The sequence below is a fragment of the Anabrus simplex genome, chromosome 5 (assembly GCF_040414725.1).
Source record: "Anabrus simplex isolate iqAnaSimp1 chromosome 5, ASM4041472v1, whole genome shotgun sequence".
NCBI classification, from domain to species: domain Eukaryota; kingdom Metazoa; phylum Arthropoda; class Insecta; order Orthoptera; family Tettigoniidae; genus Anabrus; species Anabrus simplex.
In genome coordinates, this window is record NC_090269.1 from 360,114,999 (window position 1) to 360,131,135 (window position 16,137).

The 16,137-nt window shown below is 38.9% G+C and overlaps 1 protein-coding gene across 1 annotated transcript in view; it reads left to right on the forward strand.

Moving 5' to 3' along the window:
* Positions 1–16,137, forward strand: part of rhea (Talin_middle and talin-RS domain-containing protein rhea) — a 419,010-nt gene that overhangs the window by 313,127 nt on the left and 89,746 nt on the right. The window contains exons 31-32 of the mRNA XM_068227664.1: positions 6,761–7,024; positions 13,414–13,683. Coding sequence (XP_068083765.1) covers positions 6,761–7,024; positions 13,414–13,683 — 534 coding nt within the window. The remainder of the gene's footprint in view (positions 1–6,760; positions 7,025–13,413; positions 13,684–16,137) is intronic.

Below are 16,137 nucleotides of genomic sequence, written 5' to 3' on the forward strand. Positions count from 1 at the left end.
TAAGCGACTGCAGCTATAGAGTTCGGTAGGACGCAATTTTTTAGTGAAGTTTCTCCGTATTCACATTTTCTTCCCGAAAGATTCATTTTGTTCTAACAGCAGTAACAGTACTAAATGATCATTTGTACCATTATTTCAATTTGGTTTAATTTTTGGTCATGTTCAGATACCTTAAATCATTTTTCTGATTTCATTACCGTATCCTACTTCTCAATATAAAGACTGTTTTCCGTAATCTGGCGTATGAAATCTCATCAATATATAGTTCAGATTTAACATAGATATGCGTAGCCTTTCCTTGACATAGAAACAAGACTTGTAGGTATTCCTTTTTTTTTGTTTGTAGGTGACGTAGATCAGTTATATGCTGAAGATACGGTATGTTCATAGTTATCTGAATCAGAAATTTTACTAAATTTTGATGGCAATACGATATTTCTTGGAGCTGGAGCCATCCTGCGTTTGACATTTTTCTGTTGTGAACAGGTTATACACTAAAAACAGAAGGAACTTTCTTGCAAAGAATTCCTTGATTGATATGCTTACAGTGACATCTGATGTATTAAAATGCAAGCTACGTACTCGTGCCTCGAAATAGCTTGCCTGTATTTCTCTTTTAAACCGCACTCCAAAGGAAAACTATGGAACGTCACATTTTCTTGCTTTTTAGCGATATCTGAAGTATATAGATGCACACAACAGTGCACCATGCCTTTCAACCTCACTGACACTCACCGACAGGGACAATATGCACAATAAATTGCATAAAATCAGCACATCACAATTATTCTGTACATCACAATGTTAAAGTCCGCCAAGAACAGAACAGAAACCTTACATCTAGCGGCCAAGCCGTGAACACGGTCGGGCCGACTTTTCAGTGGCAAATTAGTAGCTATGTCCTGGCCTTGTGTATCTCGTAGGCAACGGTATCACTCTGTAGTAGATACTACACAGTTTCTAAATCTACCACCAGAATCTCTGTGTGGCATGTTGTGTTGTTGTTATGATTTTTTCTATTTCAGCTGTTTGTCGCGTACCTGTAGACCATGTGTTCGTAATAATGGCGACTAGTTCTCGTATTGTGTTTGAAATTGATGACAATTTGGTACAGTATGTTAATTAATTGAGTGATGACTCTGATTACGTCGAGTCACGCGATGATTCAGATGATACTGGGAGTAGTAATAATGCCGGTAACGTTTCAAACAGTGACGATAGTGGCGATGTTATCTGACTTACTCGTGTGACAGTGATGCATGAAATTTCCGGTAATGATAGTGACGGGAATAATGATGGAGTTGACGGAGACAGTAATGTCGATGATGACCAGATTTCTGATTTCCGTGAAATTCAGTCCGATCACGACGTACAATTTCAACACTCCCCTGCATTCCTTGAGATGCCTGGCCCTAAACGTGCAACTCCTCCTGATGCTAGACCAAGTCAGTATTTTAATCTATAGTAGAAGTCTGTTATAGCAAGAATTTATAACAGCGAGAAATTTACACGCTATAGCGAATTGTCGTTATATCCGATTTTTTGTAAAAGTCCGGAAAACCCCCATATACATTAAAATCAGAATGAAATGGCAATTGGTTTGTTCAAAACTTGCGTTTTCGCGGATAATATCCACACTACGGCTTACTTGTTTGTTGTTTTTCGAAATCCGACACCATGTGAAAGTGTGTATTCAGTTTCATTCTGAAAAATATATGTTACCTTATTTCTCCGAATCCAAGATGACACCCACTTCCTTCAGAAAAATGTAATCAGGCTTAAAAAGTGCTCTGTAAAATCATATGAATGTCTTCCTTATACAGTACGCATTTTTAGACTATTTGTAGACTCCAAACATTGGCTTTAGTAATGCCGTATTTTTTTGCGGCTGTACAATTAATAACCATTAACTTAAAATTGGCATCATAATATGGAAGGGAACTCGTTGAAAATTTGTCGGCAATACACATTCCACGTGTCTCTACAATACGACAATCCATCAGGAAAATATTCTTGCTTACTATAAAACCTGTTACTTTCACTCAGCATCGGATAGAACTGGCTGTCGCTACACGCACATCTTGCTTGCCGGATTCGGCCAACTATAGCGGCTAGCGATGTATAGGTCTTAATCGCGGACTTTGAAAGTCAACGAACGAGTTTATTGCGCCGCGGTATGGCGATTCTACCCTTGCATTTTTGTGCACATACCTCACAATTTCATCTTAGACGTCTTGAAAGTATCGTTGCGGGCCACTGAATGCATTTTTTGTGCAGTACGCATTTTAAAGTTATCTTCGTCTCACGGTAATGCCGAATATTGGCTTTAGTTAGGTCTGTGCCGTATTTTCTTGCGGCTGCACAATTATTATACATTTCAGAGTGTTTAATAGCCATGAACTTATAATTGTCATCATAACATCGACGAGAACACGTTGAAAATTTGCCGGCAATACCTGCTCCACGTATCTTTACAATATGATGATCCATCACGGAAATATTCCTGCTGTCTATAAAACTTAATTTTAGTAAGCATCAGGTACAGCAGAGGCGTTATAACTCTGTTACTGAGTAGCTGTGGTCTTTCTAAGAATTCGAAGGCTCGCATGTTTCGATGACATTCTGCAGATTTGAGAAACGTTTTTGTAGAGGATAATAGAATGTCATTCTCTCTTCACTATTTCCCGAGATCCAGTGACATTACACATAGGCACTGTACAATCGGTCACCGCGGCTAGCGATGATAAATAGGCGGTCGCGAGTTTTGTGTGCACGCGAGGAGGCGGTGGGTGAAAAGAAACAGCGTGGTTACTGCGGTAGTTGCCAGTGGTGTTCATTAATATCACGCCGCGAATGGAAATCGACCGTTGATTTTTCACATGAGATTCTGAAAAAACAAAAAAAACGTCTTGGATTAGGAGAAATACGGTATCACTCCAGAGGCTTCTGTGGCAAACATTTCAATTTTCTTCTTCAAACGACATCACCTAACCTAACCATATATGTATCATGAAAACCTATTAGAAACTCATGTAGAGAAATGATAACCTTCTCGCTGAAAATTGACATGGGAATAGCTTTCCGAAATTTAACTTGACGAGAGAAAATATAAACTATCCTTTGAAATCAGTGATGTACCCTGCCATATCTTGAGGTGTATCACATTCTTACTTAATTTCAGCATACGGATTGTTTACTACAGCCTTTATTTTTAACGAGTTAACAACTGCTATCGGCCACATTATTTACGCATTTATTACGAAAACTTGTTATCCTCTTTCATTTCGAATTTTCATTACAGAACAGCAGTCGATGGGTATTACTAATCGACTCCAATATCCCCTTCGAATGTTGATGAGAGAGCTCTCAAATGCACATAGCGCGAAAACTATACCGTACCGAAGATGATCGATCGCATTTTGTGGCAAACGTTTCAGTTTTGTTATTCAAATAGCGTCACCTATCCTAACTTATCTGTGCTGTATGTATGATGAAAACATACTTCAAGCACCAGTAGAGGAATTGTAACTTTCTCGCTATAAATGTACATGATAATAGCCTTTCCGTAATTTAATGGACGCGAGAAAATGTAAACTAACCTCGTAATCAGTGACGTACTCTGCTATATCTTGAGGTGTAGGCCTATCTCATTTTACTTAATTGCAATATTTGGCATTAAAAATTAAGCGGTTTATTCAGTGTTTATCTTTAACAAGTTAACAACGGTTATCGGGCACGCTATTTACACATTTATTACGAAAACTTGTTCTCCTCTTTCAATTTCTTTGCAGAAGAGCAGTCGACAGGTATTACTAATCGACTCCGACATTGCCTTTGAATGTCGACGAGAGTGATAGGGCTCTCGCTGTAACCGAAGGATATTACACAGTTTAATATAGGAATTTTGAAGGGACAGACAAAAGGTATCGTTATAACGGGTTTCTCATTATATGCTGTACTTGCTATAGCGGACTTCTACTGTATTTTAGAAGAACTATTATTCTAAAAACATTGATATTTTACAAACTAGTAAACAATGCATCAATGTGCACAGGAATACAAAATTTAGGGGAGTACAATCAAAATACTAGGATGTACAGAGATCCAAATTTTAATTTTAATTTTTTTTTAAATTGTAGGAACAAATTTAATTTTTTTACTCGGCAGTATGAATTATTTTTGTGATGTTAATATAATGAGTGAAGAGGGGGATCACATAGCTACAAGAAAATGTAAACTACAATGAGATATCTTGAAAAGTGAGGTTAGGATATGCTTTTATCTTCTGTGCTGCATAATAGGCCTTTTCTTTCTGGCAGTCTTAGCAACTATGGCAGTAAGGGAGCCGGCACTAAGAGGGTTAAGTACCTGACTGATCTGAGTGACTGAGAAGTGAATAGGCTTCACTCCCACATGGTTTTTGTCACAGATCATGCAGCTGGATTGGTTGACCACCTTACTGAACTTGAAGGGTCTCTGTATCCTACCTCTCATCTCGTATACCCCAAACTGCATAACCTTGACGCCAGTTTTACCTTCATTTGTGAAGGGAATTTTTCTGCGGCAACTAATGATGCTTTAAGGTCACTTATCTATAGCAGGCTGCAAGTAGACACACATTTGTCAAAGCTGCTCATTCTTCACTGTGCAAGCTAGCCACATTGAAAGCTGAAGATCTCAACCATAAGCATTTTGTGTCAATTTCTCAAGCTTTGTATCCAAAAAATATAATTTTGAATAACATTGATAAATTATATGAGCTTGAGAAATTGTTTGGAGTAACAGATCTCTCACAAAACGATATCTGGTCTGGTTACTTTTCTCTGAAACATGCAATTCAAACCCAGATGAAAGAAAGTGAAAAACGTGACGTCATGCTTGCATTAACTGCAGTTCGGACGGAGTTCAGCGTATTTGCTAAATACTGTCTTGAGTTGTTGTGGACCCTAACGAACAATGTAGATAGCGAGTGTTGTTGTGGACCCCAACGAACAGTGTAGATAGCGAACGCGTGTTGTCTCATTACAACAGACAAACGGTCCAATTTGAAAAAAGGCAATGCCGAAGTACTGACATTGCTTTCATTTGAACAATGAATTTGTATTGTGTGTGAACCAAGGACAATAATTGCACTTCATAAACTTGGAATCGTTAAAATTAATAATACCATGCGATTATTTTAACTTTGTAAATAGATTCTAATTTTGGAAAAATAGGTGCTAATTTTGGAAAAAAAATAGATGCTAATTTTGTAACAAATAGATGCTAATTTTTCAGGTCCCTAACTATCAGTCTTACTGATAACGGTGTATTTATGGAGACTGGACATGTTCGTAAAAAAAATGCTTTAAGAGACAGTGTGACCCATTTCTCCAAGATAAAAAAAAGTTTTTAAATGAAATATATATTTACGAAAGAGTGTGCTCGAATTGTCATTAACCGCAGATAGAAATGACTTAATGGAAGATACAGGAGGTGGCTCTATATCATGCGAACTTCATGTTCTCACAGCACAACGGACATGAACACGGAATGAAGTTAGAAATTATTAACAGTGACATAATTATTACTAGTGATAGTAAGATACCCCTGAAATATGTCTATTATTGTTCTAGTCTATTCTATTCGTGCTACCACGTGACTTCTTGAAAGGTTTTGTTCCTCGATAACCAGCAAAAGTGATCATAAAGGCAGCGAACGTGACGAAATACACCAGTGAACCGCAGGAAGAGATGCTAACAGCTTGGAACATGCGTATACATGCAGTTTAGTAATACAGTGCGTACACCATGTTTATCAGTAAGAAAAATATGAAACACTTATACGAGGTTTATTCAATTTATAACTATACAAGTGTTAAACAACTGTATACAGATTTTTTATTAGTAAAACTGTATATATAAGTATTGGACAGGAACAAGCAAGTGTCATATCAAGTCATATGTAGAGAAATAGAACATGAAAAGGAACTCATGATAGGATGAACACAATAGTAGGTTAGTGTAGTGTTTTCAAATGGATAGACTCTCTTCTCATCTATCCCAGTTCTTCTACATCTATTCAGCCCCTGACAAGCGCTTTTCTGCTTTCCAGCTTCATCAGGAGGGTGGGCATCAACACTTACGATAAGAAGAAAGCCAGATAAATACAGGAAAAGGGAAGAAACATAAGAAATAGATCATAGAATGGTACATATCTATTTTTATCTCGGTGTTAGTAGTGATGCAAGTAGCCTCCATGGCTCAGGCGGCAGCGCACCGGCTTCTCACCACTAGTTACCGTGATTCAAATCCCGGTCACTCCATGTGAGATTTGTGCTGGACAAAGCGGAGGCGTGACAGGTTTTTCTCCGGGTACTCCGGTTTTCCCTTTCATCTTTCATTCTAGCATCACTCTCCAATAAAATTTCATTTCATCTGTCAGTCATTTATCATTGCCCCAGAGGAGTGCGACAGGCTTCGCAGCCGGCACATTTCCTATCCTTGCCGTTAGATGGGGGCTTCATTCATTCATTCATTCATTCATTCATTCATTCATTCCATTCCTGACCCAGTCGAATGACTGGAAACAGGCTGTGGATTTTCATTAGTAGTGATGCAATGATCATAATGATCTTCAGTGTACATTTTTTAGAGATCTTATTCCACTTTTACACATTTTAATCGGAACTAATCCAGTCTTTTTTGTATACTTAACCTCCTTTTGTATGTAATTATTTAATCAAGTTTCACAGGAGATTAAGTGTATTTCAATTTTTCAGGCTGTGAATCTCCATCCAGAAATAGATGAAGCAGTGGATGCTACCAAGGATTCACTTCAGGATGTAGGCAAGACACTGGAGCATTTGGCAACCCAAGCAGGTGTAGTGACTGGTATCTTGGACACCATTAATCGTTCAATGGCACGTGTAGTAGACAACAGAATGTCATTGGCCAGCATTGGAGAATTGGACCACAGCTTTGTGGAATACCAGACACGTATGGTAGCAGCTGCCAAGGAGATTGCCAGAATTGCACAGGACATGGTAAGATTTTTGTATGCTACCATGCATTTGTCACTCTTCGGAAAAGGATAATTTGGGTTTTCAGTGATACTGGAAAATTGTTTTTGTTGAAAATAATCAATACTAGTGATGAAGCAATGCCATTAGAAATATTGGCTGATCAAATTATTATTGTATTCCTTTTAACATCTTATAAATAATAAGCTATTAAAGGTACTAAACAGTTGGATTAAATAAGATGACAGGATGTAAAATGGAGTGGAGAACTCCATACTGACTCGCTTTGAAGCTGCTGCTTCCTCATTTTTACATAATTTCTGTATTACTTGGAATAAATGTGTTCTATCCATATTGCATGCAAGTAAATACGTCTGTGGCCTGGTATCCCGCTCCGGCAGTGGAGTAAGACCAGGCAGCCAGCGACTCAATGCTGAGAGCTCAGGCAGCAGTAAATAACTTTACTCCCTAAATAGGCCAACGCTTTGGGTGGATGAGCTCTTTTAAGTGGGGTGACGGTCCCCTAAGTGGAGGAAATGACACTAGAAGCCATCACACTTTAGGCCCAATGGCAAAGCAGGCAGAGGAGGAACATCTACCACCGTGGTTCCTTACAGTCGTGGAGGTGGAGGAGGTCATGCCAGACAAACTGGCTGTGAAGGCGCAGTTCAACTTTTTTTGAGTCGGCGGCAGTTTTTCACAGTTCTGGGGTTCTGAAATCACATGTGTCGTGCTCAATGTGCCATGATGAATGGCTCCAAAATCATAGTCACTTCCTGGCAAGCTGAGATCCACCTTATATAAAATCATGCTAATGGCAGTCTCTCCTGCCATTACCTTTAGAAGTCCAATAGCGATGGGATGAGGACTGTGGTTGCAGGTATTGGGTGAAACTGGGAGCTACTAGCCTGGACCTACACATTGGCAGCAACTGTGTGATGGTCTTGTTCCTGAGACTTGTAGGGATCCGATCCTGCAAGCGTAACCGGGTAGGCCTATTTAGGATAATCACTGCCTACTCTGAATGGAGAAGGTCCTAGAAAATGTGGGCTAAACACCAGTAGTCACCTGAACCTGGCTGGGAATCTGCACCAGAAGGTTACTCCAGCTTTTGTGGACGGAAACTGACAAAGAAATATATGAACATAACTGTTGGGACATCAGGACCTTACTGGACTTAATGAGCAGCAGCAGCAGCAGCAAACCAGAAAGAATAGCAGCTCTCACGCATGAGCTAGGTAGACTGTGTTGTTGCTCTCTGTGAAACAAGGTTATCAGGTGAATGACAAATCAATGAGACCAGTTCAGGCTACATCATCTTTTGGGAAGGATGCAGGAGAACCACACATATGTGGTGTTGGATTTGCAGTGAAAACGAGAACGGTGAAAGAACATTGGCTCACCCCCGCTGCAGTCAATGAAAGACTGATGAACTCTTCGAATTCCTCTTGCTGGAGATAGTTTTGTCACCCTTGTCTCAGCCTATGCTCTCACTTTAAATAATGATGAAGGCTCTCAGGATCAGTTCTACCACCAACAGAACAGTGATCTTGCCAAGATAACTACTAAAGATAAACTTTTTTTTTTTGCTTGGTGATTTTAATTCCAAGGTCGATTATGGGGGAGGTTTTTGGTTTAGAGATTTGTTCATTTAAAAATCAAAATGTGGAGTTTTTGTTTTTATTATTTTCTCGGGAAAATATTTTTAAAATTTGGAAAGCAATCAGATTTGTACAATAAGTGTATTTAAAATGTATAAAATTAATAAACTATAAAGTAAAAAACAAGATAGCAGGTAAACTGTTAAATGTGGCTATAGAAGAATGAGAAAACACTAATAAGGGAGTCACATTTTTATTTTACATTCACCTTCATGCAGCATCTCAAAACATATTTTAAATGAATACAAGTTGCCTTTCTCAGTTTTACCAGAATACTGCAGTGAAATCATTGAAAGTAGATCATCGTAGCATTTTCAGCTGTCAATCATCACCTCCTATCGCTTACCATGAGACTGCATTTTGAAAACGGCCTTTCAGAATCCACATTTGAATATGGATACCACACACATTTCATTGCAGCATTTGCATAATCCTAGTGTGCAAGCCTTAATCTCATGAGGGTCTCCGGAACATTCACATAATCTTCTTGGCGCAGTTGGTTCGTGATGGCAGTCAGGTAAATGCTGTGACCTGTTTGAGACTGCATTCTTCTTGAACTGGAGCAGTTCTGTAGGAGATGCATTCTTAGATGCATGCCGAGGATCAGACAACGACCCGACGGCTTCTACAGCTTTCCTGACTATATCCGTGGTTCATAAAGTCCTGATTGTTACTAGAGTTCACTGGGCAACACATGTAAGCTGTTTCAAGTTCTGGAGGATCATCTGGTCGAACTCCACTATTGCCTAATAGCTTGAGCTTTACCTCAAGTTCGTCTATGTTCCCAGCGAGTACATGAACTGCTGGGTACGTAGATCCCTCCAAGAAATTAAGCAAGTCCATAAGAGAGGCACCAACAACAGAAATATACACTGCTTGTAATTTTATAATTTTTATTGTTGAAGTCTATGCTTGTTGGAAAGAATTGATCGCAGAATTTGAATCGTCCAGTGTTTTGAAAAATACTACCGGATATTTCACACATGCGACCATATACATTGCAGCCTTAAACCAGAAATTCCATCTTGTATGCACAGGAAAGCCAGAATTTCATCCTCTTGTTCTGGGTTTTCATATTTCTCTCTTAGAAATGCAGTGTAGTTGCTTTTTTGCATATTTGAAAATATATTCTTTGCTATACACATGTTCTATTTAGCCAGCTCGTTTCCAAATATGCCGCCGACAAGGTTGACTGCATGAGCCCAGCACTGGACATAACCGACTTCTTCATTCAGTCCTTGAAGAGTAGTTACACATTTTGTCATGTAGCGTGCAGATCCGCAACTACTGCCACTACACACTCCCATTCAGTTTAATAGGAATTGAAAGTTTCTAACATAGCATTGGCATAATTTTGTGCTATTGGCAGAATCTAGAACAGAGGCAGCCAGACGGATGCTTATTTCAGCTGTGACGGTATAGATGGACGAAGTAGGACAAAGTTGTTTTGTCACGGAGCAGAAACATGTCTTTGTTTTTTAGCTCTTTTTTTTTTTTTTTTCCCTCTTCCTTTCATGTATGATGGGGATGTATTTCTATAGTTTGCTTATGGTAAATCTCCACTTCTACGAACACATTAAGCGAAGTATGGATACAGTTGCAGGATTGTCTTGTTTCTCTGCTTTCACAAGTGCAGTAGTTGTGTCCAAAATAAACTCGTCCTTTGAATCCTTCACTTGACTAGTATTTGGTAATGTATTTTTCACTGTGGCCACTCTTGGAACACTTAACTCCAAGACGCAAAGTTTCTTGGCATTTTGAATGCTTGTGCAATTTACAATGTTCGTCGAAAGCATTTTTCCTGCAATAATTTAACTGACAATCACAATATTTCCACATAATAATGCCACAGGAAATTATAGATCCTTCATTCTTACATTCTTTGTCACCGGGCGAGTTGGCCATGCGGTTGGGGGCACGCAGCTGTGAGCTTGCGTCCGGAAGATAGTGGGTTCGAACCCCACTGTCGGCAGCTCTGAAGATGGTTTTCTGTGGTTTCCCATTTTCACATCAGGGAAATGCTGGAGTTGTACCTTACTGAAGGCACAGCCGCTTCCTTCCCATTCCTAGGCCTTTCTTATCCCATCGTCGCCATAAAACCTATCTGTGTTGGTGCGACGTAAAGCAAATAGCAAAAAAGTGTATTCTTTGTCTGTCCGTGCCAGAAACTGCTACCTTTGGCATTTTAAAACCCAATTTTGCAATGCCCAGTAACAAACACTGTTATCACACTTTAAGACCACCCTCCAAACACTGGCACCTCATGGACTATGTCATTACTTGGCAGCATGACAGAAAAAGGTGTTCTAATTATGAGGACTGCACAAAATGTAGATGACTGATGGACAGACCACAGAAAACTAGTTAGTTGACTAAGGATCTTCTACTTTGTAAACCAAGATCTTGCTTCTCAAACCCTTCCAGGAGGAAATTCACCATTACCAAACTTCAGAATACAGCTATGAGTACTGTTTTCCAAGATGGTGTCTTAAATCAGTTAAATAAAAATCAATACAAAAGATGCCGAACTAGAAGGGACCACATTAAAAAAAGGTCATTGGTTATGATGTAAGGAGGAGAAAGGACTGGTTCGATGGTGGTGATGATAATAATAATGAAGAGATTTAGAGCCTCATCAATGCCAAGAGTGTTGTGTACCTGTCCCTTCACCCAATTCTGTAGAGAAGAAAGCATGCTTTCAAGAGCTCAAACAGAAATGCCGGACTGAAATAAGCATAAACAAATGGTGGCAACAAAAGGCCAAGGAACTCCAAAGTCTATTTAAAGATAAAAATTTCATAATGTTCCGTATTGAACTGTATCACAATTAAATTGAAACAAGAAATTAAGTGGTATTCAATACAGTTAAATAAGAAATGTAGTGTTACATTCTTATTTGGTTAAAAGTGGTACCGGTTTCGACCACCAATCTGGGTCATCATCAGCCGATTAAAAATACAAAAACAATGCATAGGAAAACAGTGCTAACCCCTATTGTCTTATATTGCTTCTTGAAGTGCTTTTGTGAAAGACATATCCTTTAATTTTTTGTTTTCCTATGCATTGTTTTTGTAATCAGCTAATGTGACCCAGATTGGTGGTTGAAACCGGTACCGCTTTTAACCAAATAAGAATGTAACACTACATTTCTTATTTACTTGTATTGAATAGGTTGAACCACTTAATTTCTTATTTCAATTTAACTCCAAAGTCTGTCAAATCCAAAGACCTACAGGACTTCTATGCTGGGATAAAGGTGCTGTCTGGTCCTGTTCACTACTCATCTGATACCCTGAAAACCATTGACAATACTACCATCCTCACCGACAGTCGAGACATCTTGAGCCACTGAAAAGAATGCTTTAGCTTTCTCTTAAATCACAGTTCTGATGCTGAAGACTTGCTCCAGTGTGTGGCACAGCATCCTCCACAACCTTGGATGGCAGTCCCCCTCTAACTTTCCTGAAATTTAGATAGGCTCTTAATAGTCTGAAACCAAGAAAAGCAACATTCCAACAATATTCCCTTTGAGTTTATTCAAAGTGGAGCTTACCTCTGAAAACCAGGCTCTTCTCCTTGATCCATCTAATATGGGAAACCCAAAAGGTTCTGATGACATGAAGTTCACCATTGACCCCTCTTAAAAAGAAAAAAAGATCAAAGTATCTGTGGCAATTACCATGGAATATCCCTGCTCTCCATAGTTAGTAAAATCTCTGCTAGAATTCTGTTGCATTATCTCCAGTCAGTCTCGGAGAAGGTTCTTCCTGAATCTCTGTGTGGGTTTTGTCCCTCCAGAGGGACTTTTGATATGATATTCTGTGCAAGACAGGAGAAATGCAGAGAACACAAAAACCCTCTGCTTCTAGTGTTCTACAGTTCAGAAAAGGCCTTTCATACAGTGCCCAAAGAAGTAATGTAACTTTCCTGATTTAGGCGGGAGACTCCGATTTTCAACAGTTTTTTCCCGCCTCCCTATTTTTCTATTATTTCTCCTGATTTTAGCTTATTTTTTTGTGAACTTCAAACATTTATTTCAAATCCCGCCATTTCAGCTTTTTTACACCAGTGGCAGGCAGTCCTTCGGTCATTGGCCGCTCACTGTTCCAACTATTAAGTGTGTTGAAAATGACAGCAGGAGGGCTTATGTCTAACAGTTACTTTTCTTCTGCAGAGATGGCTCACACTGTGGATCAGTGATAGAATATTAGCCTGAGGATCACTAGATTGCAGGTTCAAACCTGACAGATCTGGAATCAGACCTGTGACTTTGAGCCCAAAAGACCAATGCTTGACCAACATATACTGTACATAGACAGTATTGAAGTTGTGGTTAACATAAATGTTTTATTCAAGTTTTGTATTTAGAATATGCAAACAGTTTTCAGTTTTATGAGGATATTTTTCCTATAAAATTCTACTGTACAGAAGAGTGAAGGATCTAATTATATCAGAAGATATTTAGATTGAGGATTTCACGGCCTGTAATTAATAGACATAGCTTTTGGGCTTTTGCCGTGTCAAGAAAATACGGTGAAATTTTGCATGGTTCACGGAGAACTTTGCCTACGTCTTCAGAAGAAAATCTTGTCTGTTCACGAGGAAGACTTGACACAGCAAAAGCCCTAAAGCTTATTATGTCTATTTCAGAAGAGTTATACCCTGAGGTGTTAATTTTACATTTTCTTCTAACATACATTCATACATATAAATTTAGTGTCTTCACTTTGCAGTATTCATTTTTTGTTTTAGGTGGCTAAGTCTGGTACAGAAGTGAATCGATTGGGGCCTCTGTCTGCTGACTTGTCTCGGCAGTATGGTCAGCTGGCACACGACTCGTCAGGTGCTGCAGCAGCGACCACAAATGCAGACGTATCCATGCGTATCCGATCTGGTGTACAGGAACTGGGTCGTGCTTGTCAGGAGTTGGTGAAGGCTGGTGGTGCATGTCAGATGGCACCTCAAGGAGATACGTATGCTCAGCGTGATGTTGCTGATAGTGCTCGTTCAGTTTCAGAAAAGGTATTATAGTCTAAATATTGATTTTCATTTCTGTTTCAATTTCTTTTGAATTTCTATCCATTTTAATAGAACAGTATAGAAATAAATTTCTACCGGCAATTTCTCAGAGTTCCACTAAAGGAAAGCAATGCCATGTGTATTTAGATATGAAACTAGTGAGGGGTTTTACATTCCCTGGGTTTATGGTTATATTTGTTTGTGTGAATTTTTCATTTGTAGCCATGGTAACTGTTCTGGGGATGACATGTTCATGTACAGTAAAACCTCGTTAATTCGAAGTCGTTGGGACTTAAAAATCGGACTTCGAATTACGTCATTTCGAATTAACCGCCAATTCGCAATTCAGAAGTACCAACCCTTGCCGCGTTACAAAGTATTCTAAGGTCCGTTACTGCATGCAGTTAACCTTGATTCACAGTTTATACTTTTCAAGTGCCATGAAAAAAGAACTATTTCCAAAATGTATCCAAGAAGGTGCATTTACAGTATTCAAATAATGTACTCGGATATCTCACTGCTAAACATAACCTCGCGCAACGAAAGAAAGGAAAAAAGCACGATTCAAAGACGAGGAGAAATCTATGCTGGCTCCCATGTGCAAGTGCTTTATTAATTGGATTACTATACTGTATGCATTTTAGATGCCTTGTATTTACACAGAAAGTACCCGATGCCCTTAAAATCGAACTTTTCTATGACACTATCCTTGTACGATTTCCCGCCATGGCACTTCTCTCGTACTTCAGAAATGTAAACACTTGCCGCGTCACAAAGTATTCTAAGATCCATTAATACATGCAATCACCTCGATTCACAGTTTAAACCTTCCAAATGCCATGGAAAAAACTATTTCCGAAATGTATCCAACAAGGTGCATTTACAATGTTCAAATAATGCACTTGGATAAATCACTGACAAACATAACCTCACGCAACGAAAGAAAAAAAAAATCGCACAATTCAAAGACGAGGATAAATTATGCCGGTTCCCCTGTGCAAATGCATTATTTTTTGGATTTCTGGACTGTTTGCATTTTTATTATAGATGCTTTGTACTGGCATGGAAAGTGCCCGATGCTCTTAAAACATTGTGGCTTATCGAACTTTCCTATGACGAGGGGATAAAGTATCTCGCTTCCATGTGCATTGCAACGCACTACTATGACCCCCATACCTCACGCTTGTACGATTTCCCGGCTGGCAATTTCTTCTTTAAAACCATAAGACCGTTTGGGCTCGCATTAAAATAAAGCAATGCAGTTTCACCGGCAATGACAATATTGTTCGGTGCCTACGAATTTATTATATGAGCCACGTTTTTCCGTCAACTGTCGGTATCGCCAGTGTTTGCGGATTCTTTTTTCCCGCACAGTGCCTGTTGCGTGATATTACGGCGTTCCTTAAAAGGTTGAATACAAAAGAATTCCGATTTCATTCAACTTAGCAATCATGAAGCGCACTGTAGACCTAACGAAGTGAGTGTAAGTGCGGACAGCTACCCCTCCACGTTCCGGAAAGCGTGTTCTATTATGACGCGGAGCGGATAAATTTCGAGTTGAAATTACTCTGTAACATACTATTGTTTTAAAATGTAAAGGCAGTTTCGAATTAAAAGTCTGAATTTCGGTAATGGGGCCGACATTGTACTTCGAATTACGAATTATCCGTATTTCGAATTAAACAATTGAAATAACATGCAAAACTGTATCTCATGTTTCCGGGAACAAGTGCTTCTTCAAATTAGGCGGGATTTTGAATTAACCGATTTCGAATGATCGAGGTTCTACTGTATTTACCATGGAAATTTTCTCAATAATATTCAACTTCAGAGGCCTGCTTTCAGTGAGTAGCTTTGCATTGAATACTCTTTCTTTGTATCACCATTAGATACTAGCATTCATCATTGCATTGAAAGGGAAAAGGAGTTATTTCCTTGCAACACTCTTATGGGGCGTTAATTTTTGAGTCACAACATTTATTCAGTCTATTTCAAGGTTTAATATAATATTTATAATATTGTCGTCTGTGTTGTCATATCCCCTTTTCCAGATTCAGTTGTTTTGGAGCAAATATAACTCCTTTCCACTGCATTCTATCTTACCACCTATTATCATCCATCAGAATGTTCCTATGTGAATTATGTAAATAATGTGCTAATACCAAAACATAGGATAGGTAACTTGGACTATTGAACTGAGTTATAAAAAAAGAATGTCAAAACAGATTTTGGAATTACACATGGGGGGAAAAAGAGGGAGAGAGGGGGAGAGAGAGAGAGAGAGAGAGAGAGAGAGAGAGACACACACACAAGAGTAGGATAGATGGATTTAGTTAAGGACGACTGTAGGCGTACAGCGACAAAACATTCACTAAAATCAACTCTTACTTTGTCCTGGAACATGAATTTCTTCTCAAATAGTTCTCTGATGATAAGAGCTGTGCAGTTCATTGAATG